The 27,384-nt window shown below is 32.0% G+C and overlaps 2 protein-coding genes and 1 pseudogene across 2 annotated transcripts; 2 read left to right on the forward strand and 1 right to left on the reverse strand.

The window, feature by feature from the left end:
- Window positions 1-4,129: 4,129 nt before the first annotated feature.
- Window positions 4,130-7,933, forward strand: LOC123915114 (annotated as a pseudogene).
- Window positions 7,934-8,389: 456 nt separating this feature from the next.
- On the reverse strand, window positions 8,390-12,701 carry LOC123913368 (phenylacetaldehyde reductase). Its single transcript, XM_045964085.1, has 6 exons — window positions 12,449-12,701; window positions 12,056-12,228; window positions 11,708-11,893; window positions 10,030-10,192; window positions 9,067-9,253; window positions 8,390-8,788 (listed from the first exon to the last, which is right to left on the reverse strand). The coding sequence occupies exons 1-6, from the start codon at window positions 12,555-12,557 to the stop codon at window positions 8,647-8,649; spliced, it is 960 nt and encodes a 319-aa protein (XP_045820041.1). The 5' UTR covers window positions 12,558-12,701; the 3' UTR covers window positions 8,390-8,646.
- A 6,247-nt stretch (window positions 12,702-18,948) lies between these two features.
- Window positions 18,949-19,793, forward strand: LOC123916933 (zinc finger BED domain-containing protein RICESLEEPER 3-like). The gene is made up of 2 exons (XM_045968524.1): window positions 18,949-19,213; window positions 19,359-19,793. Exons 1-2 carry the CDS (start codon window positions 18,958-18,960, stop codon window positions 19,421-19,423), a joined length of 321 nt encoding a protein of 106 aa, XP_045824480.1. The 5' UTR covers window positions 18,949-18,957; the 3' UTR covers window positions 19,424-19,793.
- The last annotated feature ends 7,591 nt before the right edge of the window (window positions 19,794-27,384 follow it).

The following is a 27,384-nucleotide window of genomic DNA, read 5'->3' on the forward strand; positions in this document are numbered from 1 at the left end:
CATTTGAGTAGATCGAGTTTTAGATTAAATTCTTCTCTTTTACCACTTTTTTTTAAGAAACTAAATTAACCCACCCAAATTGGTATCAGGGAGAATCTAAGACTTAAGACCTTAAAGAGGAGCACAATTCTAAGTCTCGAATCAATACATTTACCACTTTCTGCAAACTATCATCTGCAAATAAATGTCTAATCCGACTCAGACAAACATTAAAATACTCAATATTACACTCCATCTCACGGCCTGGATTGGCCAACACATCCAGACACTTGTTAGCTTCACCGTAGGCATAAGAAATGTACACCTCTCAATCGTTAGTTGGTTCAGTGGTGATTGACGCTGAACTTTGTAGGGAGAACCACGATTCGATCCCCCGCAACTGCGATCGGGAGGGGGCTGGAACCACTTGATGCCAGAACTGACCCCCGAACCAGATTAAACTGGTGGTGAAAGCCAAAAAAAATAAAAAACATTCCAATAACATTGACATTTGCTAGGAATTAATATTCAATTCAACATCTCATAACCCCAACATCCATGTGTACTTCAAACCATCACACACCAACCCTCACAACTCAGCCACAATCGCAATACAACTACCAAAAAACTTGGCAAATTCACCACACCATTCACCACAACTATCTCTAACAATCCCACCACACCCCGCCTTATGTTCATCTTTACATATTAAGTTCAAATAACAACATTTCTCTCATCAATATTACTAATATCAATTGAAAAGAAGACTCTAACAATATAAAAAATGACATAAAACTCTCCATAAATATAATATATATAGAAGTGACCAGCGGGTGTTACTTAACCAAAACAGCTACTTTGCAGACCAATAAAATAATCACTAAAATCAAATTACAACTTTTCAAGAATCAAATCTAGGTAGCCATACTAGGTAAATTCTAATATGGACCACTTCATCAAGTGGTCCATGGTGGACCAGTCATGAATAACATTATAACGAATACGAATTTTACAAAATCCACTGTTGGATTGAAAGTTTATATCATATAGATTATCCATAGAAAAATTTAGAAAAATTGAAAATCATTTGATATGTTATTGAGACACATCAAGATTAACGGTTTATTAAATAACGTAAATCTTGATGGGTCTCAATAACATATCAAATGATTTTCAAAAAAATTTAAAAAATTTATGGATGATCTATACGATATAAACTTTCAATCTAATAGTGAATTTCGTAAAATTCATATTCGATAGATCACTTGTCCACGATGGACCACTTGTAAAGGTAGTCTACCGTAACATACTGAAGCTTTTTTAGGGGTGAACTGAATGAATGAACTTACTAAGTATACAAACTTTTTCATATTACATACTACTAAGTGTAAAACTTAATTAGAGTGGCCTTTTACCGTAATATATATATGGGTCATGCTAACCGGTGCCCCGGGGCACTGGTTAAGGAAACCAAGATTAGAAAGTTTTGAAAAGAAAATAACACTTTTTAAACTTTCGAGAAGTTGACTGCACAAATTCCAATACCAAATTACTATTTTTGCATTGTTTAATGACCGATTTAATCTTATCCATTGATATGAATTTAACGGTCGACAATTGATCCTCTCATCTCTCACAATAATAAGTCCTCTTACTTGAAAGTTTCACACACACACACACACACATATATATATATAGGGGGCTGCTAACTTAGACCCAGTTGGGTCTAAGTTAGCAAGGTGCACCTTTTCAGTTGGACAAAAATACCCATGTTTTTAATTTTTGAAAGAATAGAGCAACAGGGGCATTTCTGTAATTTTCTGCAATTTTACACGCGCCCCCACTTCTTTTTCCCCCCCCAGGACACGTGGCAGCGTGTGATTGCACAAAATCCGCGCGTGGGTGGAAGGATTTCGCAGAGAGAGAAGATCTGATCCAGTGTCGCGCGCGTACCGCAGGACCATGGTTACAGGCTGTTGATTTCCATCAGACAGCCAAGATCTGATCTCATCAAGACTGTCTGATCAATCAGACAGCCCAGATCATCCGAATCCATCAGATTCCAGCGCGTGCACCACACTGGATTACACCCTGGAGAGAGAAGAATCTACTTTTTAAAAGCAGGACACGTGTCGCTGTCTTATTGGCTGGGCGTGATTTTTTTCCATTTAATACTTTGAACTCAATTATTTCGTCGTAAATTAATTTTTTATTTTTTATTTTTTATACCAAAATTCATAATTTTTTTTTCTCTACAAATAGAGACTTGGTTTGTTTGATTTGGACACAGAAAAAAAAAACTCAATTTTTCACTACCTTAATCTCATTTTTCACTACCTTACATCAACTCACTGAAACCATTCTACAAGCTAAATGGTTTCAGAAGCAAATAACTAATAATCAACTTACTGAAACCATTCTACCAGCAAAATGGTTTCAGATTACAACTCTCTGAAACCATTGTACCAGATAAATGGTTTCAGAAGCAAAAACAATTAATAAATTACTCACTGAAACCATTCTACCAGTAAAATGGTTTCAGAATACAACTATGTGCAACCATTCTACAAGCTAAATGGTTTCAGAAGCAAATAACTAATAATCAACTTACTGAAACCATTCTACCAGCAAAATGGTTTCAGATTACAACTCTCTGAAACCATTGTACCAGATAAATGGTTTCAGAAGCAAAAACAATTAATAAATTACTCACTGAAACCATTCTACCAGTAAAATGGTTTCAGAATACAACTATGTGCAACCATTCTACAAGCTAAATGGTTTCAGAAGCAAATAACTAATAATCAACTTACTGAAACCATTCTACCAGCAAAATGGTTTCAGATTACAACTCTCTGAAACCATTGTACCAGATAAATGGTTTCAGAAGCAAACACAATTAATAAATTACTCATTGAAACCATTCTACCAGTAAAATGGTTTCAGAATACAACTATGTGCAACCATTCTACCAGTAAAATGGTTTCATAAGCAAACATTAGTTTTTAATTACCGTTTTATCTCATTTAATTAACTAAAAATAGTTTCAGGTCTCCAAAAATTTCATAAAATATACCAACAGTTCCAGAATATTATCTACTATTTTCCTGGTATAATGGTTTCAGTGAGTTGGTTGAGTGGTGCGTGTTAAATTACAACACACAAGTAACGTATTTAGTAGACAAAAAATGAGTTTAAGGTAGTGAAAAATTGCGTTTTTTTTTCGGTGTCCAAATCAAACGAACCAAGTCTCTATTTGTAGACAAAAAAAATTATGAATTTTGGTATAAAAATAAAAAAATAAAAAATTAATTTACAACGAAATAATTGAGTTTAAAGTATTAAATGAACAAAAATCACGCCCAGCCAACCATTGTGTGACACGTGTCCTACTTTTAAAAAGCAAATTTTTCTCTCTCCAGGTTTTAATCCAGTGTGACGCAGGCGCTTGAATCTGATGGATCTGGATGATCTGGGCTGTCTGATTGATCAGACAGTCTTGATGAGATCAGATCTTGGCTGTCTGATGGAAATCAACGGTCTGTAACCATGGTCCTTCGGTACGCGCGCGACACTGGATCCGCGTCTATTAATGGTTTAAGAAGGTGGGGCGCGTGTATATGGTTGACAAAATTGCAGAAAATTACAGAAATGCCCCTGTTGCTCTATTCTTTCAAAAATTAAAAGAATGGGTATTTTGGTCCAATTGAAAAGGTGCACCTTGCTAACTTAGACCTAACTAGAGTCTATGTTAGAAAACCCCATATATATATATAGTAATTGATTTTAAACCTTATTCGTCCCTCTTTTGAGACATATGATATGGCTCCCTATGATCATCACAAAAATAATTAAATTTCTGTCGTTGATTGTAAACCTTATTCATGCATTTTTGACACATATGACCAGGGGCGGACTCAGACACAAATAACTGGTGGGGCTAAAAATTTTAGGCACTACTCGAAAAAAAAATTCATTGATAATTCAGTTGAACAACAAACAATATGTGAGATTTACTAATAGAACATGTATATCCAAAAAAAAGAATAACAAATCAACAAACTATAAAATTTCTTTTAAAAAAATTCAAACATAAAAAAAAACCACAAAAATTCTATTCGAATAAAAAAAAGACTATAATTGTTAAATCATGCATATCAAACATGAAGAAGAGTTATGTCATGAGAGGTTGGTAACTTGGGTTAGGGAAAAGAGGAGAAAAGGATTAGAAGTTGGTTATTGGGTGGAACAAATTGTTGATCCTAATTTGGGATCAAATTATGATGTAAAGAGAATGGAGACTTTGGCAAATGTTGCTTTGGATTGTGTGGCTGAAGAGAAAGATGTTAGACCCACCATGAGCCAAGTTGTTGAGAGACTGCTAACTCATGAACATATGATTATTGATGGTTTGCTGAATGAATAGCCATCTCTCATGTTTGCTATTACCCTCTGTTCCATTTTCTTGTGTTTTAGTTAATTTCCTGATGTAATTTGATTCAAGAACTTATGATTAATTAGGGTAATCTATTTTTTTTATTTGTTCACGTGTGATCAATTCCTCACTTTCCAAATTCTGATATCCAAAGTGTAAGAATTCCTCCCCTCGTATTAAACACTTACCAATTCAATTCACACACCATAACTGTGAAGAGTGGTAAATTTGAGGTTCGGACCATGTCCTCTCCAATAATATTATCTTCAATAGTTACAGCTACCTTTACGGAACATTTAATTTGAAATTGTTATAACGCATCTTTTTCTTATGAAACAATTTGATCAATGTGTACTAACTTTTTCTATAAGATTATATATCTACTAACTTATACTATTCATTTAATAATTTTTTCTTAACACTTCATTTATTCAATAAGATGGTTTGTTCAACACGTAGTAAGGACATTGTTGATGGATAATCTATAACTTATAAATACTATTTTTAACGGTGTTTTATGAGTCTTGATAGTTGACCGGGCCCTAATAAACTTTTGAGGGTCATATTTAAGCAACTCAAAAAAAAAAGAAAAAATTGGACTTGAAAATGCAAGTCAAATATTTCCACAGTATAAAATATAGTACATTTTTCTATATATCTCTAGGGATGGCAACGGGCGCCCATGGGTGCGGGTTTGACACTTACCAAACCCACACCCGAAATCATCACCCAAACCCAAACCCAAACCCAAAGACTGTTCGGGTGGCAAAACAACACCCACGCCCACACCCATTGGGTTCGGGTTTTTTCCACCCAAACCCAAACCCACAACACATTTAAAAATAATTTTCAAATTTAAGAAATTAAATTCCAACATAGACTTTGAATTAAATTACAACTAAAATTAAGGTCTTCCAAAGAAATTCAAACATAGACTTTCAAGAAATTACAACATATACTTTCAAGAAAATAAATTACAACTAAAATTTAAGGTATTCCAAGGAAATTGAGGGAGATTATGGGGGTAATTAGGTAATTATAAAATATTTCGGGTGGGTGTATGGGTTTGACTGATACCAAACCCACACCCATATTATCGGGTGTCACCCGAACCCAAACCCAGTCAAATCGGGTTTCGCCCGTTGACTTGAGTTTGGGTTCGGGTGGGTCTCTCGGGTTTGGGTTTTTTTGCCATCCCTAATATCCCCATTGACCCTTAATGAAGCTTGCCCAGCCTCTAAAAATGTCAGTACCTCGTTTTGATTCCTCAAACAATATTCTAAAGAGGCCAAGTCTAACATGAACAAGTGGTTCAATGAGCTTGATTCAATTGGTAGGGATATTGTATTATATAATACAGGGGTCGCAGTTTGAATTCCCGACACTCCACTTATTCACTTTAAGAGTGAAATTTCTAGTCATTTGGCTACTTGACAAAAAAGATAATTATTAATATTTTCCTATAATTAATCAATGAGATGACAATAATGAGAAGAGAATTGTGCAAGCAAAAGAAGAATTGAAACTAGTAGAAAATTCTCCGAAAGTGGAAGAAGTTTCACAATTCGAGTCACTCCTACACGGCACATCAAATTCCTCATTGGTTCAAACTTCCAACACAACACAAGGATGAAAGTTTAACAATGAACGTGAATTAACTTTACGAAAAATTGAACGACCGGTGATGAAAGTTTAACAATGAACGTGAACTTTACGAAAAATTGAACTTTCAACACTCATCATCATTTTCCCTCTCTGTTGAAAAACCCGAACAAGACATTATAGTTTCACCCAAAGGCACATTCACCGCAGGCTTCTACCCCGTTGGAGAAAATGCTTATTCTTTTGCCATATGGTTCACTCAAAAATACAAAAACCTCACCAATGCCACTATTGTTTGGATGGCAAATCGTGACCAACCGGTAAATGGAAAGCGCTCGACACTTTCCCTTCTTAAAACTGGCAACCTTGTCTTAACCGACGCAGCTCGTTCCATCATTTGGTCTACAAACACTAACTCATCTAAACAACTTGAGGTGTTTTTGTACGACACTGGAAATCTCGTTCTCAAAGAGCATAACACAAATGGTATCGTTTTATGGCAAAGCTTTGATTTTCCAACAGATACCCTCCTTCCTGATCAAAGTTTCACAAGGTACATGAAGCTTGTTTCCTCTAAAAGCGACAACACATACTCCTCTGGCTTCTACAAGCTTTTTTTCGACAACGACAATCTTCTCCGTCTTCTCTACGATGGCCCTCAAGTATCAAGTATTTATTGGCCAGATCCTTGGCTCGTTAGTTGGGATGCTGGAATATCCTCATACTACAATAGTAGGGTAGCAAAACTAGATGTTTTGGGGAACTTTAGTTCTTCGGATGATTTCACTTTAAAGACAAATGATTACGGGACAGTGCTCCAACGAAGATTGACTCATTTTTATGGTAACAATAGGATTTTGACTCACTATAAAGAAACAAGGCTATGTTCTTGCGGCAACAATAGGATTTCGGGAATTCAATTACTCGGAATTAAAACAAGCAACAAAAGGTTTTAGTGAAGAAATTGGAAAGGGTGCTGGAGGAACTGTTTATAAGGGTTTATTATCTGATAATAGAGTTGTGGCTATAAAGCGACTACACGAAGCAAACCAGGAAGAGAGAGAATTCCTTGCAGAAGTAAGCATAATTGGAAGGCTTAATCACATGAATTTAATCGGTATGTGGGGTTTTTGCGCAGACGCAGAGGGAAAGCATAGGATGTTGGTTTATGAGTACATGAAAAATGGTTCTTTGGCCGAAAATTTGTCATCAAATGCGCTTGATTGGGGTAAGAGGTATAACATTGCTTTAGGTACCGCGAAGGCTCTTGCCTATTTACATGAAGAATGCTTGGAATGGATTTTACATTGCGGCATAAAGCCTCAAAATATACTTACCAACCCAAAGTAGCGGATTTTGGGTTGTCTAAACTACTACAAAGGAACAATCTTGATAATTCAAGTTTCTCAAGGATGAGAGGAACAAGGTTACATGGCACCTGAATGGATTTTCAACTTGTCGATCACTTCTAAGGTAGACGTTTATAGCTACGGAATTGTGGTGTTGGAGATGATTACCGGAAAGAGTCCAACATGTATCCAAGTCGTTGATAATGGAATAGTGTTACATAATGAGAGGTTAGTAACATGGGTGAGAGAGAAAAGAAGGAAAGTATCAGCGGTGGAATGTTGGAAAGAACAAATAATTTACGCTGCATTGGAATTAGATTATGATATAATTGATATTGTGAAATTGGAGACTTTGGCAATGGTGGCTTTGGATTGTGTAGAGGAAGAGAAAGACTCGAGACCCACCATGAGTCAAGTTGTTAAGAGGCTCCAATATCATGAACATGGTTCTTGATTATTTGCACTAAGAAGTTAATAATATTTTAGGTCTACTTAGGAGAGGGAAATTGGTTACAATGTTTGTATTCTTGTAAAATGCAATAAGTGTAACTGTGTAAGTAACAATGTTGTCCCTAAACTAAATCTCAATGTTTTTTTTTCTCATTGTTATGCTATGCCACTCCTCTGCTTAACATTTTAGTTAGCACAAGAGTAAAAAAAGGTAAAAAGTGATGGTGTAGATATAGATATGGGGGTTCAAATAGTAACCTATTGAAAAATTTGCTTGATGGAAATACTAGGAGATTGGATCTTCTACTGTTTTTTCTGTTGAAAGAGAAAAAAACATGAATGAACGATTGAGATGATGGCAGCACGGATAACAGAAGAGGATCCAGATCCAAATACACGAGTCTAATTTGGCACCAATGTGCTTTAAGTTGTATAAGGTCACAAAATTTCGCAAGAGCCAACATTACCAACTATTCAATTAAGACTAATGGCTTTGCTAAATCAATTAATGGAATCTTCTTATACTGCTACCCAACAATTAGGTGCTAAGCAAAGAAATTTAAAGGCAACATAATAGACAAAGTACATTTTCAATTAAGTAGTGAAGATTAAATTGTTCAATCTCATAAAACCACAAGAATTCACATATAAGAATTCTGGTCAAATGTTGATAGTTATAGTGACTGAATACACAAGTGCACCTTTATTTAACATGCTAGTTATACGCACACTTTAAAAATAGAAAAAGAAATCACATGAACAATGAGAAAACCATCATCACATGTCACATGTTATTCAATCACCATAAGTTTCCACAACATCCACAATAACTTAAACTAAACCTCTGCTCTTCAAACACTCAACTGCATCCTTGATAATTTGTTCAGCTGGAGTAAACTCTAGACCTAATTCAATCAACTTCTTTGATGCATTCTTTGCTCTCAACAATCCAGGTTGTTTATCCGTTGGCAACCTATAATTAAGCATTCAAAAATTTATATAAGTTACTCGATTTAGATTAGAGAAAATGGGCTCAGTAATCCCGAGTTTGGCAGCGAAGTAAGTAAAATTTGGTCAAAATTTGACACCATCAGGATTTGAACTCGGGTTCTTCCGAACAATTCGTTCTAAGAGAGTTCATTAATCACTTGAGTTCAATGCCTTAGTTCAAATGAATTTATTTTTTGTTGTAAACTTGTAATTAAATGAATTTGTCTAAAAAGTTAATGTAATTGTGTGAAATATACTCACTTTGCAACATTATATTCAGGGTATAAATCTGCAACCAAATTGACAAAATCACTATAGTGACGAATAGCTTCCACACACAAATGCCTTCCAGATGCTTTCTTTTGCTCAAAACCCAAAATATGTGCCAAAGCTATGTCTTTAAAATGGGCCATTCCCATGAAGAAGTCCTCATATGTCTCTGTGTCACCTATAATAACAAGCTCCAAACACACATTTTATCAGCTTTGCATGCTATGGTGTCAATTCAGTTGTAATAATATCGACATTTATTAGTTGAAGTAGGATTTATGAACAAACATTTTTATTTTTGTAACCATAAAAATTTAAGTTTTCATCATCTTTCTCACCCATCAAATGATTCACATTAAAATCATTTTTTTTCCTCTCAAAACTACTACAAACATCTTCTCATTTTAGTTAGATTTTTTTTTTTCTTTTTATAAGTAACTATTTATTTTTTATATATTCATTGAATAATTAATATATTTGGTCTATATTATAGACAAAAAAATATCAGTTATTTAATGAATCTAAAAATTAAGTTGTTTTTTTATAAGGTTAAATTACACTTTCGGCCGCCTAACTTTTACAAACTTATAATTTTATCCCTTAACTTTAACATCTTTTGTAAAAGGTTGACTCCACTACTTTTGACCAAATCAACGCACACGTGAACTGTGACTCACATGTTAGATCAGCATGTTTTACCACTTAGATTGATGTGGCATGAGTCATTGTTGACATGACAAAACATGTTGACGTGACATATGAGTCACTTTCCATAAGTGCATTGATTTGGTCTGAACCAGTAGAGTTAATCTTTTGTAAAATAGATAAAAGTTAGTTATACATTGTCTAAAAAACTTAAGCAAATACAACTAAAACTACTAAAAAATTAGTTATACATTTTTTTTTTCTTTTTTCTCTAAAATAATAGTATGTTACACAAGAAATCTTATGTACCTTTGAGAACACCAGCAAGAACAGCCATGCTAGAATTAATTCTTGGTGGAATCAAAGGGCCCAAAGCAGTACCAGGGTTAATCATCACAACATCAAAACCAGTCTCTTTAGCAAATTCCCAACCAGCTTTTTCTGCTAGTGTCTTTGCAATGGGGTAGTATAACTGGTCCACAATATAATAATAATTGTTCAATAAATCAATTAAGTAACCCTACCAAAAAAACAAAACAGTATCACTTGTACCCACACCTTATCAATTCATTTGCCATTGGATGGTTGAAATTTATTTTATTTTCTAAAAAATTAAATGAAAAATTGGTTAAATTGGATTCCAACATGTGGTGATGAATTTTATTGCAAAAAGTTTAACTCTTTCACATCATCAAATGTACACATCAATAAAATTTGGATATTTATTTTTAGAAAAAAATTGAATTTTCAATTCTTAGAGTGGAGGGTGGATTCTCTCCGGTGAAATTTTCATTTTCACCGGAGACGGTTCATTCTTGAATCAAGCCTTCTAATATTTTTTAATAATATAAATAGTAATTGTTCAAAATAATAATATAAATAGTAATTTATAGTAAAGGAATGTGCGGTTGAGATGCCACTTGAGAAAAAATGTACTATAGAGAATCTTTTCCTTTTAGGGTATGATGATTCTTTTCTAACCCTCGATTTTATGTCTTCTAAAGGTAGTTCGGAGATCAAATTTAAATTTTAAATTCTCCAAGTCTATTAGATTTAGTCATTAAATTATTAAACTGTTGAAAACAAAAATAGGGTTTTATAAATGGATAAATAAATAAATTCAAAAATAAAAAATAAACAGAAAACTGAGAGAATGCATTATTGAGCAATCAATGTCTCAAAATTACATATTTCTTTCCTCCAAAGAAATATATATATATATATAGTTCCTCTGTGATAAAATATAAGCAAAAAATATTTTAAAAAATTTATTATATAATTAATTTTATTTGACTAGACCAAATACATAAAAAAAAAAAAAAAAAAACCATATGTTATGTGGTACACTAAAAAAAATCTACAATGTTTGAGAATTTAAGACGAATATGATTGTTATAAACAACACTTTTCCAATTACGGAGGTTATTTTACAAAAGACAAAATCGTAAAAATTAGACAAAATTTAAAACAAACAAATAAGAGTATAATATATGTTCTATCGGTGTAAATTAATTTTATATTAACATTCAATAAAAATCATTTGTTTCATATTATTAAAGTGGAGGTGATTTGGTGAAATACACAGTTGTTATTGAATAACGGTGTCGATGAATATTCAATTTTCTCAACAAATTAATAAAACTTTTTTCATATATATTTTCATGTACTGAATCACTTACCACATTTTTCATGTTCTCTGATTCTTTATATGCACTTACTATAAGTACAAATTACTCAGAGACAAATATAAACTGATCATTAATATTATTTTATTTGATGATTTTTCATTTTCCTTTTTCTAAAAAATATATAGACTTAATATAAAAAAAATGACATTAATTATATAAAAGTTTCCCAACACTTGTGAACTTTAGATAATAATGTAAAGGGCTTAATCACAATGACGATACTTCAACCATGATTTTTCAATATTATTAAAAAAAAAAAACATCAATTATATTTACTAAAATTAGCACAAAAAACTCACCTTCTTCTCCTTGCAATACTCAAGGTCTGTCCAACAATCTTCTGCCTTAATCTTATCAGCTGGCCAATTAGGACTCGGTATGATGGCGGAGATTGACGACGTCGCCACCACACGCTCCACTCCTGCTTCCTTTGCCACCTTCAACACGTTAACCGTTCCTTGAATTGCCGGTTCCAAAATTTGCTTCTGCATTTTTAATAGTAGTAGCACAAGTACAATACAAATTCAATACAACACCCAAAATTAAAATGTTACCACTAACAAAATAAACAACATTAATAATTAATGTGAACCATATAAAATTGGACTATATGTTAAGTAATTTAATTTTGTTTTTGTTTTCGGAACCTCGGGGTCTTTGACTTCACCAATGATGTTAGGACATGCAAGATGTATAACTCCGGCACAACCTTTCACGGCGGCCGCAATAGAGTCGCTGTTAAGAAGATCCATTTCGAAAAATTTGAGACGACCTTTTGCTCCTTCCATTGCTTCCAAATGTTTTGTCTCGTTCTCATCCTCTATAAATTAAGTGACACAACATTCATCATATATTTTCATAAAACTTAAATGTATATATTTGATTATGTTTGTTGAGTAACAATGTTTTCAAGCAGCTTAGTGAAAAATGTTCGTAAAAATGAACGTATCTTAGAGAATTTTACTTGTTTTGTTAATAATTTTTGTAATGTTTATTAATGTGTGTGTAATAAACTTTGTATTATGTATAGAGTGGCTAACCGAGATCTTGGATGGTGGCGTGGACGATGTAGCCGCGTTCGAGAAGGATGCGAACCACCCATGATCCGATGGCTCCGCTGGCTCCCGTGACACAAACAGCCTTTGACATGTTTGAGAATTATGTGATTACTCAATTTGGTGATGAGTCAAGAAGTGGTGTGGAAGTGTATTGAGATTCCTTGTATATATAGGACTGGGGAAACACTGAAAAATATGGATAGGGAAGTTATGCACACAAAAGTTAGAAAATATATCATTATTTTTAAATGATTATTAGAGTTTAATTTTATTTGTCACCGTGAATTTAGCTTAGTTATAGGGATATCACATTATATATATATATATATATATATATATATATATATATATATATATGGGAGCCCCTAATATGGTCCTCAAAAAATTAGGTCCACCAATGGTCCTCTTAATTTGACCTGCTATAACAGGTTTCATTAACTTTTTTGTTGGTGGGTCCCATAACAGTAAAAAAAATGAAAAATTTATTGATATTAAATTAGAATGGTTGATTCCGTTGATGCCCTTGCATTGACCCATAAATCTAGGTACAAATTAAAATTGATTAGAACAGTTTTTTTCCTAACAATAGTTCCTTTTTATTTATTAATAATGCAATAGTAATAGTTTCTTTTAATATATTGTTAGTACAAATGTTGAAACATTAATAATTTTAATTTAAAAATATTTTTAATCAAAAACAAAGAAATTCATCATAAACTTGATAGAAATCCACAAATTAATCATGATCTTCATATAAACTCAATAATTTTTTTTTTTGTTTGAACTAAACCCATAAAAAGAAAATCAGCAATTGAAGAACTACAACGCAGAATTTCATCAACATATAAAAAACGTTTTCTGTTCTCATCCATCCAACAACTGCCGCCCCACTACGACCACACAACACTGATATTCTCTATCGCGACTCTGCTCTCAGTCCTTGCAAGAACCGCCGCGAACCAGATCGTGTTCTGTTTCGATCTCGCGCGTCCTCTGTTTTCAAGCGCCGCCATCGTCGACGAACAACCCAACAGTGACGCCATCTCCTCTGTAGTGATGATGTACCAGTTGGTCTAGGAGATGTTTTTGCAATGAATCAGACAAATCTTGGAGACTGCAAGTATGTTAAAACTATTTCTCATGGGAGTGGAAAATGTGATAGAGAAGGAGAAAGATCTATTTTTGATATTATCAAAATAGAAAGTTTGAATTTCATGAGAGGTGATAATTAATAGGTCAATGAGAATGGAAATCTTGTTAAACTATTTGGATTTTATTTGTAATGAAGCATTAATACAGATTGGCCGGTGGTTGTTTTTGACAGAGTTGTACCTAGATCTACGGTTCAATGTAAGGGCATTAACGGAATCAACCATCCTAATTTAATATCAACAATTTTTTTTTTTTTACTGTTATGGGACCCACCAACAAAAAAGTTAAGGAAACTTATTATAGCAGGTCAAATTAAGAGACCACCGCTGGACCCAATTTTTTGAGGACCATATTAGGAGCTTCCATATATATATATATATATATATATATATATATATATATATATATAGAGAGAGAAATTGGAGTTTGAAATTCGAACACTTTACTTATTCATCTTTAAAAAATGTGAAATTTCCATAATCACTGAACTACTTAATCATTTGTCAAAAAACAAAACTACTTAACAAAAAAAGCAAGGAGTTTAATCTTATTCATCGGACTGCTTTCTCATGACAAAATTTTTACACTATTTTATATTTTGACTATTAATTATAGATTAAATTGTGCAGATTAATTCTGTTATAAGATTATTTAAAATAATTTTTACCGCACAATTTAAATAGAATAGTTTACCTCAAAAAAAATAAAATCGAATAGTCTTATGAATATTTACAGCGTGGAATCTATCGGTCCCAAAACAGTGTTAGACTTAGATTGAACATGTATGTAGGCAAAGGCCCTTGCAATAATTTAGTGTCTTTTATTGGGCTTGCCCTGTAATTTTCATGACACGCGCCTTCTAATCCTGCAATTAGTGGTCAGTCTCAGCAAGTCGGTCATCCTATGGTCCACCACCACAACAATGACTATTTTCTATTTTAATTTTTAACTTTTTTATTTATTTTATTATGGTACGAAATTTCCACGGTCGTTAATAATAACTAATTTTAAGTCATTAGGTTTGATCTAGTGGTCAAGGGTTTGTGTAATACGCTATAAGTTCTGGGTTCGATTCTCAGCTCACTGTGGACCAAAAAAAATAATAACTAACTTTCATTGGAGCATTTACATAAGGTATATTATCTCCTCTCAACTGAATTTTTTTCATATGCATGAGTCATGAATCGAATTTCTAATCACATGCTTAAGATGATCAAGATAAAAAAAATTTGAAATTAAGTTAATGGACCACACGATTTGGATATTCTCTAATTTTTCCTCATGTTTTCTCTCTTCTTGCTTCATCCAATGTGTAATTTTACCTTTTTTTAGGGTTAAAAGAAGTTTTGGTCTTTATGCATCTCTCAAATTTTATTTTAGTCCTATAATAAAATTTCAGTAAGTTTTGGTTCTTAAAATATTTTCCGTCATGACTTTTGCTCTCTGCTATTAAATCAACTTATAAGGATAAAATTTATATTTTGTTAACAAGACATGAATTAAATATGAACTTTTTTTCAACCCTAGCGCAACCTCCACACGCGCAGCCTATCTCATTTCTCTCTTAGTAACCAAACTCACCTCCTCGCAACTTCCATAACCACCACGAAGGTGCGTTTGGCCGTCCTATCCATCGCTGTTAGGTTTGGTGGCCCTTGGTTTGTGTCAGATGAAGAATAAAGCATGTTATTCGTTTAGTTGCAGACTTGATTTGCGGCGAGGAACATGTTTGGTTTTTGTTACACCCTTGTTAAAATATATATATATATATATATATATATATATATATATATATATATATATATATATATATATATATATATATATATATATATATATCAGTTTGCGTAGATCATCTCTGTTTACTAATTGTTTGGAATCCACTCACGATCCAGATTCTTCAAGATTTGCCTCGGCCTAATAATGTTCGAAATGGCTAGTTGTGTGTGGATACGTTGTGTTGGCGGTGGTGTCGCTCGTCGCACTAAGGGGTTCAATGGTTATTTTGGAGATTCTCAGACTCGTGGTGCCAGCTCCATCGATCGACCATCTCTCGATCTAGCTTTCAAATTGTTCTGGGTTGCTTTGGATGTTCAACTAAATTTGTTTAGTCAGAGATTGATATTTCAATATCCGTATCAGTCATTGATTTCAGACTGTATTGCTTGAAAAAGCTTCATAGCTTGTTGCTTGTTACGGGGAATATATGGTAGGTACGTGGACCGTTTTCGTGTTGACAATCGATTCATTCGCTCGTTTTTTCTATGACTTATATGTTGTCTTTTAGGATTAACTAGAAGTTGATATATCTTTTTCTACTTTTTAATAATAATATGAGTTATAATTGGAGGACGAGGAAGGATATGGATGCCAACAACGTTGGTATGTCTTCCCTTACCTTTATGTGTAAATGCTCTTAATTTATCAACAAAAAAAAAATGAACTATTGAGGTTTTTGCACTAAAAAATTTATATTTAATCCATATTTTGTTAGGAAAAAAATCTAAATATAAGAAAGTTTTATTGAAATTTGTGTAGTCAATCATTCAAAAATATAAATAATGTTATTTTCAATACAAAAGTTAATTTTTTTTTTCTTTTTTAACTAATGCCTAAATGACACTATTTAACATGATCCATAAGTAATGATATAAATTTCTAAATTTAATTTTAAAAAGACTTACATGCAATTTTAATTCTTCTGTTTTATCTGAAATTGCATTTTAACCCATCTATTTTATATTTTTCATGATTTTGCGCATTTAACATTTAATTAAGATTACTTTTTTGTGACGTGTTCGATTACTTAATTCTAATTTTTCCGTTAATACATTGTGTATTTTATTGTCAAGTCTCAGCTAACCATTTCTTGAAAGTTAAAAAATCGTTGGACCAATTACTTGCATCTAGCTAGGTCTTTCTATTAATTAATCTACTATATAAGAAAAGAAGGTACATATGAAATTCCTAATTTGCCCCTTTTTGATTTTTTGACACATAATCAATTCAGGGTTATTTTGTGTCTTTATTAAAAAAAGTTAGTAGAAAAATGCTAAAAAATTTCTTAGTAGGAATCGAACCCTTAACCTTTTAGTTACACTTCTTATTAGATTTACCACTAAGCCATATGAATTAATTTGTTATATTTTTGGAACCAACATATAATTAACATGAGTTAAGTTAAAAGAAGAAAGGGGAAGTGTTTATTTATTTTTTCTTTTTTTATAATAAGAGAGTAAAATTCATTACAAATAAAAAGAGAGATTTAATGAAATTCTTTATTTCAACGTCATGAGTGCATTATACCAAATATGACAACAAATGTATGGTTTATTTTTTTTACAATATAGAGGTACATGATGTTGTTTCCATTTATTAATGATATTTTATTTGAGTCCAACCCTTTCTTTAGTGTAATTTTATCATTTATTGTTTATGTTTTGTTATTTTAGATTCACTCAACTTGATTTATGGACTTCAATCCAATATTTAATTAAGTTAATTTTCAATTTGTAGTTCAACTCAATAAATTTAATTAATTTAATACAAGAATATGGTGGGAAAAAACTGAAAAACTCCTGTAAAAAAATGGTGAGACAAAAACAATAAAAATTGTCAGTTACCTCAAGAGGATTATTCTCTACAGTTTCGCGTGAATGATACATTTAGTTTTAAAAAAACAGTAAAAATTAAATACAAAGTTGAAAATAGTTGAAAAATAAATGACATTTTTTAGAAGTTTTTTTTTTAAAAGATTTTTTGTTTTTGATATAAGGACTAATATTTTTTTTAACAAACCAAAATGAGATATATTAACATAGAAAACCTCTCCAACACAAGATGTACCGAAGTAGACTACAAAAGTTTACAAAGAGTCAGAGAAATAAAACCATAAACAAATCACACAAGAAAGATATAATAAGAAATATATGACTTTCGTTCTTATGAGATTTTTCTATGCGGAAGAAAATTATTGGAGAAAAAAAAGGACTAAAATATTATGTTGCCTATTTTTTTTTAATAATTTTATGGGTTATATTCAAATTAATACGGGAACCTAATTTTTATGGATATATCTACGGGTCTTATATTTTTACTCATATATTAGTAGAGTTGTTTATTTTTTTTATAATTTTACGAGTTATAGTCATATATTAATATGGGGACATAATCTTTCGTGTGAATCCTACGGGACCTATGTTTTTCTTTTTTTTTTAGACTAACAACAAACAATATTCATTTATTCAAGTAAGTAGAGTACGTGTGAATCTGCACTGAATCTGAATCGGAGCAAATCTGCAAATCTGAACAAAACAAACATTGTACTACAACGGAATTAAACCGGACACCGTACCAAGACGCGAACTCAAGACAAAAAACCTCTGCACTAAGACGGGATTAAAACAACATCAGACAAGAACAACAAAAGAAAACTCAAATGAAACATAAGAATGTGTGAAAAATCACTTATTTAAATAAAAAAAATATATAAAACAATCAAAAAGGGGTGATTTTAGATCAAAATTGATCCAAAATCACCCCTCTTTAAAAGATGAACAAGAATAAAAAGCAAAAAGTAGGGTTTACTATGTTGTTGTTGTTGTGGGGCGGCTATGAAAAAGCAAAAAGTGGCATATGTTTTTCCTCTTATTAATAAGATTTCATGTTCTTTAATAATTTATGTAGGACTATATATTTATACTCATCAATTAATAAGATAACCTTTTTTTTTTATTTGTACGAGACTTATAATTTTAATCATATATTAATAAAGTTGTTTATTTTTTTTATAATTTTACGGGTTATACTAGATCAAATATTAATACAAGGACCTAATTATTTTGTTCATTTTTACGAGCCATATATTTTTTTATTAATATATTAATAAGGTTGCTCATTCTTGACATATATTTATACTCATGCATTAATAATAGAAGGATATAATCTTTTGTGTGATTTCTGCGGTGCCTGTGTATTTTTTTTGAACAAACTAAAATGAATTTTATTATTAATAATGAGTCCTGATTGGCACAAGGTGTGCCAAACAAAACAACAACAGTTTATATCATACACGTACGTAGAGCTGTCAATAGGGCCCTAATTTAAAGGGCCCATTTATTTGGCCCCCTATAAAGCCCCAATATAGCTGGCCCCCTTTTAAAAAAATTTAAACAAATTATTTTTGGTCCAGCCCTGTGTTATCTTTTTAAATTATTGGCCCCCTTTTGGGGCCTTACTATTGGGCTAAAAAAACGAGAAACCCAAAACGCATAATGCATCTTCTCCGCCGAAGAAACAAGCAGAAAACTCCGAAGAAACTATATTTTGAGGATAAACCCATGCAACTTGAAGAAGAAAACTCCGAAGATTTTGAGGTACTCCTTTATTGGAAGCTTCATGAGAAAAAATTTCCAACGCTCTCCATAATGGCACGAGATATTCTTAGTATTCCCATCACTACAGTGGCATCAGAATCTTCTTTCAGTATTGGTGGACGCGTTCTTACCAAATACAGAAGCTCCACACTTCCTGAACACATCCAAATGTTGATTTGCACTCGAAATTGGTTGCACGGCTTTACTGAATATATAAATGGTAATAATACTTGGTATTACAATTTTTTTGCTTTTGTTATAAGTAGTAGATCAAAGTAGTGTGAGTTTGACTGCATTTATGGCATCAATTCTGTTTCAATTCATTGCACACTTATTCTAATTATATATATTGATGATTTTTTAAGATGATGATGAAAGTAATATTGTGGACGACTGCAACACTGCGGCGACAATGACTCAACATGGATGAATGCAACGCTAGGGGCGACTGCAACACTGCGGCGATAATGACTCAAAGAATTTTATTTTATATCTACTAGTATACTTTTTTCCTACTATGTGACTGTGTTCTTATGTGTAAATCTCCCGCTTATATTTGGACGAGTGTATGAGGATTTTGATAATTTGATGTGTTAGATGAAAAAAAACTTAAGTGAGTTCTAGGAATTTTTTTCCGAAAATTCTCGTTTCCGAGAATTCTTAAAATTTTCGTTTCCGATGCTTCGACTCATCTGATGGGGTAATCCAGCAGAAACTAAAGTGATCATTTTGTTTTAACAAAATGTAATTATTTGATTGAGCAAAGTTTATAACACCAGATATTGGTACACAAATCTTAATTCCCAGATGGCAATATTGTTACTACTTTTAGCTGTTGGTTTCAATTCTTAATTACAATATTGTTATCGAAATTCCCAAAAAAAATTAATTCTCAGATTTTTTGGATAAAATTGGGCTTTGGGGCCCATTTTGGGCCTTGGGGCCTATGTTTTAACTTTGGGGCTTAGTCTTTTTGGGGCTTAGTCTTTTTGGGGCTCATTATGATTATCAAATTTAGGCCCCCTTTATGTTGGGGGCTGGGCCCAAATTTGCTTAGCCCAACAAATTGACAGCTCTACACGTACGCAGGGCCTATATTTTTACTCTTATTAATAAAATTTACAGTTTTTAACTATTTTTTGTGAACTTATATTTATACTCATATATTAATATACGATAACCTGATCTTCTGTGTGGTTTATGCGGGACCTATGTTTTTTACTCATATTAATACGATTAATACGTTTGTCCATTCTTTTATAACATATACGGAACCTATAAAATACTCATATATTAATATGGAAACTTTTTTTTTGTGATTTCTACGGAGCTTATACTTTTATTTATATATTAATTAAGTTGCCTATTTTGTTTTACAATTTTACGGGTTATACTCATATTTAATACGGTGACCTAATTATTTTGATGATTTTTATGAGACCTATATTTTCACTAACATATTAACAAGGTTACCTATTTTTTAATAATTTTAAAAGGATATATTTATACTCATATATTTAATACAAGGACCTAATTTTTTGGTGGTTTTTACAAGGTCTATGTTTTTACTAATATATTAATAAGGTAACCTATTTTTCCATAAATTCTACATTATCATTTATATTCAAATATTAATACGGAGACATAAGGTTTTTTTGTGATAGTTTTACCATTGTTCTTTTTCTATTTTTTTACCAAATATTATTATATCTTTCTATTTTTTTAATCTTTTAATCTACTTCCCAATAAATTACTGTTTTATGTTATCAAGTGAAGTTTTCAATTTTTTACTATTTTTTTTAGTCCTATATTTATAATTATATATTAATACGAGATCCTAATCTTTTGTGTGATTTCTGGGGACCTATGTGTTTTTTTTTTGGTACATGTGGACCTATGTGTTTTACTCATATTAATAAATTTGCCCATTCTTTTATAACATCTGCGGGACCTATATTTAAACTCATATATTAATATGAAAACTTTTTTGTTTGTGTGGTTTCTACGGGACTTATACTTTTAATTATATATTAATTAAGTTGTTTGAAACAAAAATAAAATAAAAATTAAGTTGTCTATTTTTTTTTACAATTTTTCTGGTTATACTCATATTTAATACGATGACCTAATTATTTTGATGACTGTTGCGAGACCTATCCTATATTTTCACTAACATTTTAATATGATTGCCTATTTTTTAACAATTTTTACGGGACTATATTTATACTTATATATTAATACATGGACATAAGTTTTTTTTTGTGATTTTTCAACACCTATGTTTTTACTAATATATTAATAAGGTAGCCTATTTTTTTTCTTCATAATTTCTACATTATCTATATTTATATTCCTAAATTAATACGGAGACCTAAAGTTTTTTTGTGATGGTTTTACCATTGTTCTTTTTCTATTTTTTTTTACCGAATATTATATCCTTTCATCTTACCAAGTGAGGAGCGGCAACGCCGCGACTCCCGTGCGTCCCCGTGCGGACGCACGGGTGTCCAGCTAGTGATATTTGATAGTTTGATAATCGCCCTATTATTTTAAGAAGTGACATTGTTGAAATACTGGTTTGCCTAATTTTCTTTAAGGAAGCTTTGTTTGTTTCCTCCATTTTTATATCTCTTTCTCATTTTATGTTATGTTTTTTAGATGTTGGCCTCCATGACTTTCTTCTTTTGTTTAAAAAACAATATTATGTATTGCTCCTTTCTTTGGAAAAAGCATTGATATATATCTCCTGTTAAAGATTTTCCGATTCCGTGATAATTTTTTAAAAATCTGCTTCCAACTAGTGTTCTGTGATAGGGTATAGCTAGGGACCATGTCTCACATTTGAAACCTGTTGTTTTTTATGTTTGAAAAAGATTTTCGAAAGATTGGAACCGAAGAAATTACTGGTCGAGTCGCGTACTAGATCGCTCTCTTTAAGACATTTCATGATACTGCTCGAATTGTGCAAAGCAGACAATCAACCTCGATGTCCCTAAGATGAGTCGTAACGGATGGAGCGAATCGTGTGGAGAAAGAAAACATGTGGATTTCTTATAAAAAAAAATGTGGATTGACAAAAAAATATCCATTTAAAAACGGAACGGATTGGGGCTAGTGATGAATCGATGTGTAATTAAAACATTAAACATGTTTTAATGACTCATTTGACCACTGTTAATTAACTAATAAAAATTAATTAATTTTGTGACTAAAAAATAACACATCATTCAGACTCAAGCCCGGCCACAGCCGGCCGAACGGACGGCGACGCGTGATGTTCAAGAGTAGTGTGTGGTCCACCGTTTACAAAACGGAATATTCCTTGGGCCACACCTCAATTAGTCACCATTGGGATATAAATACTATTAGGAGAATGTTAACTTGTGCCCTTAAGGGCACATGTTAAGAAGATAAATGTGGAAAAAATTTATTGAACTTGTGGTGTATTCAATTATCTAAACATTAAATTCTTTGTATCATTAAATGCTATATTACTATTTTTAGATAGCTTAACATGTGCCCTTAGGGCACAAGTTAACATGAGTGTTTATATTCTTTTTCATTTCTTGTTTTAAAAAAAAACACTAGTGTTTATATTCTTTTTCATTTCAATCACATATTGGTTCAACAGTTCAACTTACACAAATTAAATAAACATTGATGAGTTCATTTCAATCACATATTGGTTCAACTTCCACTTAATGTTTCCTTTGGTAGTTCTCAAGTTGCTTTGAATTGAAACAGAATCGAAAAAATAAACTTATTCTTACCGGAGAGAGTAATTTTTGTAAAATCTATAAAATTGAAATAAAATAATAAAAGTAACATCTTGATATTTGCAATATTATTTGTATGCAAATAGTCAGCATTAAAAAGAAATACCACATGAATAGACTGGTGTGATTATAATTTAAATACTTAAAAAAAAATGTTCTTAGAACTACACACGACTCACAAAAATAATAGGATGTTTTGGAAAAAAATTATCCTAAATAAGGATGGCAATTTGACTCATACCCAGAGGGTACCCGCAAAAATTACCCACAACGATAGGGTAAAAACCCGCATTTTGGGTACGGGCACGGGTATGGATAATTACCCGCAAAAATGAACGGGTATGAGTGCGGATACGGGTACCTTAGTACCCACCCCGCCCCATGCCCGCATAATATATATTTATTTATTTTATTTATATTATTATATTATAATATATGTAAATCAATTTAAAACAATACAACTCTACTAAACTATTACATATTTTTAATAAAAATATTTATTTATAACATAATATAAAAATAATGTGAATATTTAACATAAATATGAACTTTACATAAGGTTAGTAATAATTTTGTTTATAATTTTTATTAGTCAATATTAAAATCTTTGAAATTTTTTTAATTCTATTAAAATTATATGATATTTTATAATTGATCAATTTATTTATAGTAAAAATGCGGGTAACGAGTACGGGTATGAGTATCTAGGTACCCATAGGGTATGGGGACGGGGACAAAAATTGTTACCAACGCGGATATGAGGATGGGTACCAATATTTTTTCAATCTGCAGGTATGGGAATGGATACTATAGTACCCTACCCATATCCTACCCATCGTCATCCCTATTCCTAAACAAAAGGCAACAAATTATAAAATGACAAAAGGAAACCACGTGTTGAAAATTGATAAAAGTGACCACAATGGAAAAAGCTTACTACGTCAAAATCATAAAATGTAACCACAAAATGGAATCAATAATAAAAAATAATTGTAACTTTTTATAAAAGAAAATAAAATAATTGCAACAAAATAACAGAGGACGTTAGTCAGTTAGTGGCTTCCAAAAGCAAGAAAACAAACTTGTTCATTTTGGACATCCAGCCACGTTTCAGCCTATGATTGTTCCAACTTTAAACATAAGATTTTTTTCTTTTGGTACATTAACTTAATGCTAGAAAATTTATCTTAAACCTGAATAAATGGAGTGTCTGAAATTTAAACTCCGACTCTGCATAATATATGTAAAGTTCCTACACATAAAATTGTTTTTTAGTTAAAAAGAGTATGGGGCAATAAAAAACTAATTTTGTTTCTAAAATTTAAATTTAGTGGATGACTAATTTACTTTTATCTCACTAAAATATATATCACCTTATTTTGTTTCATCCACTAAAAAAAAACTAATTTTGTTTCACTACCTTAATCTCATTTTTCACTACCTTACATCAACTCACTGAAACCATTCTACCAGCAAAATGGTTTCAGATTACAACTCTCTGAAACCATTGTACCAGATAAATGGTTTCAGAAGCAAACACAATTAATAAATTACTCACTGAAACCATTCTACCAGTAAAATGGTTTCAGAATACAACTATGTGCAACCATTCTACAAGCTAAATGGTTTCAGAAGCAAATAACTAATAATCAACTTACTGAAACCATTCTACCAGCAAAATGGTTTCAGATTACAACTCTCTGAAACCATTGTACCAGATAAATGGTTTCAGAAGCAAACACAATTAATAAATTACTCATTGAAACTATTCTACCAGTAAAATGGTTTCAGAATATAACTATGTGCAACCATTCTACCAGTAAAATGGTTTCAGAAGCAAACATTAGTTTTTAATTACCGTTTTATCTCATTTAATTAACTAAAAATAGTTTCAGGTCTCCAAAAATTTCATAAAATATACCAAAAGTTCCAGAATATTATCTACTATTTTCCTGGTATAATGGTTACAGTGAGTTGGTTGAGTGGTGCGTGTTAAATTACAACACACAAGTAACGTATTTAGTAGACAAAAAATGAGATTAAGGTAGTGAAAAATTGCGTTTTTTTTTCTGTGTCCAAATCAAACGAACCAAGTCTCTATTTGTAGACAAAAAAAAATTATGAATTTTGGTATAAAAATAAAAAAATAAAAAATTAATTTACAACGAAATAATTGAGTTCAAAGTATTAAATGAACAAAAATCACGCCCAGCCAACCATTGTGTGACACGTGTCCTACTTTTAAAAAGCAAATTTTTCTCTCTCCAGGTTTTAATCCAGTGTGGCGCAGGCGCTGGAATCTGATGGATCAGGATGATCTGGGCTGTCTGATTGATCAGACAGTTTTGATGAGATCAGATCTTGGCTGTCTGATGGAAATCAACGGTCTGTAACCATGGTCCTTCGGTACGCGCGCGACACTGGATCTGCGTCTACTAATGGGTATTTTGGTTAATTAATTAAAAAGAATTGGTATTTTGGTCCAATTGAAAAGGTGCACCTTGCTAACTTAGACCTAACTAGGGTCTAAGTTAGAAAACCCCTATATATATATATATATATATATATGGGGGCTGCTAATTTAGACCCAGTTGGGTCTAAATTAGCAAGGTGCACCTTTTTAGTTGGACAAAAATACCCTTTCTTTTTATAAAAAAAAAAAAAAAAAAACATATTGGCGCTGATCCAGTGTCGCGCGCCTACCGCAGGACCACCGTTACAGACCGTTGATTTCCATCAGACGGCCAAGAGATGATCTCATCATGGCTGTCGGATCAATCAGACAGTCTAGATCATCCAGCTCCATGATAAGCCAGCGCGTGCACCACACTAGATCTGCGCCTGGAGAGAGAAAATTTTATTTTCAAAAAAGCAGGACACGTGTCTACTGCTGGGTGGTTGGCGTGTTTTTTTTTCATTTAATACTTTAAACTCAATTATTTCGTTGTAAATTAATTTTTTATTTTTTTATTTTTATACCAAAATTCATAATTTTTTTTTGTCTACAAATAGAGACTTGGTTCGTTTGATTTGGACACAAAAAAAAAACTCAATTTTTCACTACCTTTAATTATCTTTATATAATACTGTGAAACCATTTAGCTGGTAGAATGGTTTCACAGTATAACGCTCTGAAACCATTTTACTGGTAGAATGGTTTCAGTGAGTAATTTCTTAATTGTTTGCTCCTGAAACCATTCTGAAACCATTTAGCTGGTACAATGGTTTCAGAGCGTTGTACTTTGAAACCATTTCACTGATAGAATGGTTTCAGGGGAGTTGATTCTTAATTGTTTGCTTCTGAAACCATTTTACTGCTAGAATGGTTTCACAGTATAACTCTCTGAAACCATTCTTCCAGCTAAATGGTTTCATAGTAATATATAAACATAATTTTTCACTTTCTTAATCTCGTTATTTATATGTTCTATTGCATTTTAAATTATGTGTATCGTACTAAGTACGTTACTTGTGTGTTGTAATTTAACACGCACCACTCAATCAACTCACTGAAACCATTATACCAGCAAAATGGTTTCAGAATATAACTCTCTGAAACCATTCTACCGGCTAAATGGTTTCATAAGCAAATAACTAAGAATCAACTCAATGAAACCATTCTACCAGTAAAATAGTTTCAAAGTACAACTCTCTGAAACCATAGTACCAGCTAAATGGTTTCAGAAGCAAACAATAGTTTTTAATTACCGTTTTATCTCATTTAATTAACGAAAAATAGTTTCAGGTCTCCAAAAATTTCATAAAATATACCAAAAGTTCCAGAATATTATCTAATATTTTATTAGAAACAAATAAAAAAACAATTGGTTTCAGAGTACAAATCTATGAAATTATTATTATTATTTGTTAAATGGTTTTAAATAATCAGCGGAATTTGTGAAAATAATTTCATGACTTGAACTAGGGAGAGTGAGGTACACAAGAGGGTTCTAAATAATTCATAGTACTTTACATAAAATTTTGGAAATTTTTTATGGAATTATAATATTTTTAATTACCTTTTTAATCATTTAATTAACTAAAAATAGTTTCAGGTCTCCAAAAATTTCATACAGTATACCAAAATTTCCAGAATATTATCTACTATTTTATTATGAAAAAATAAAAAAAAATAGAGCCTCCCTCAGGCCGCACGCGCCCCCACGCGCCTCCGGTGAGAGTGGGCGTGGGCGACGCGCACTGTTCATCGTCCCCCCCACCCGTTTTATGCAGAAACGGGTCGCGCGACCCGGTTTTTGACCCGGTTCGATCTCCCTCAATACTCAACGAAACTCGACGTTCCTTATATGGATTTTGATCGTTTTTCAATTTTACAAAGGTTTCCGGTATTAGTTTTTGAAATCGGCGTTCGATTCGCACGTAAAATGAGGTCGAAATTTGGAAGAAATTTAAAAAATGTAATAGTTGTTGTTGTTGCATGGGGGGCGCGCTATTTTGGGGGGCGCGCTATTTTATGATGCAAATTACATACATGCCCCAGTTGCTCTATTGTTTCAAAAAAAAAAAATGGGTATTTTTGTCCAACTCAAAAGGTGCACCTTGCTAACTTAGACCTAACTAGGGTCTAAGTTAGAAAACCCCTATATATATATAT

This window comes from Trifolium pratense, linkage group LG3 (assembly GCF_020283565.1).
Source record: "Trifolium pratense cultivar HEN17-A07 linkage group LG3, ARS_RC_1.1, whole genome shotgun sequence".
Lineage (NCBI taxonomy): Eukaryota > Viridiplantae > Streptophyta > Magnoliopsida > Fabales > Fabaceae > Trifolium > Trifolium pratense.

Bases quoted from the DNA above. Each gene is read 5' to 3' on its own strand.
- LOC123913368 (XM_045964085.1), bottom strand. From the start codon at position 12,557: ATGTCAAAGGCTGTTTGTGTCACGGGAGCCAGCGGAGCCATCGGATCA. The intron at 10,193-11,707 runs GTGAGTTTTTTG...ATTGTGGACCAG, and splicing joins AGTATTGCAAGGAGAAGAAG to TTATACTACCCCATTGCAAA. The intron at 8,789-9,066 runs GTGAGTATATTT...GCTTAATTATAG, and splicing joins CCTGAATATAATGTTGCAAA to GTTGCCAACGGATAAACAAC.
- LOC123916933 (XM_045968524.1), top strand. From the start codon at position 18,958: ATGCAACTTGAAGAAGAAAACTCCGAAGATTTTGAGGTACTCCTTTAT. The intron at 19,214-19,358 runs GTAATAATACTT...TGATTTTTTAAG, and splicing joins CTTTACTGAATATATAAATG to ATGATGATGAAAGTAATATT.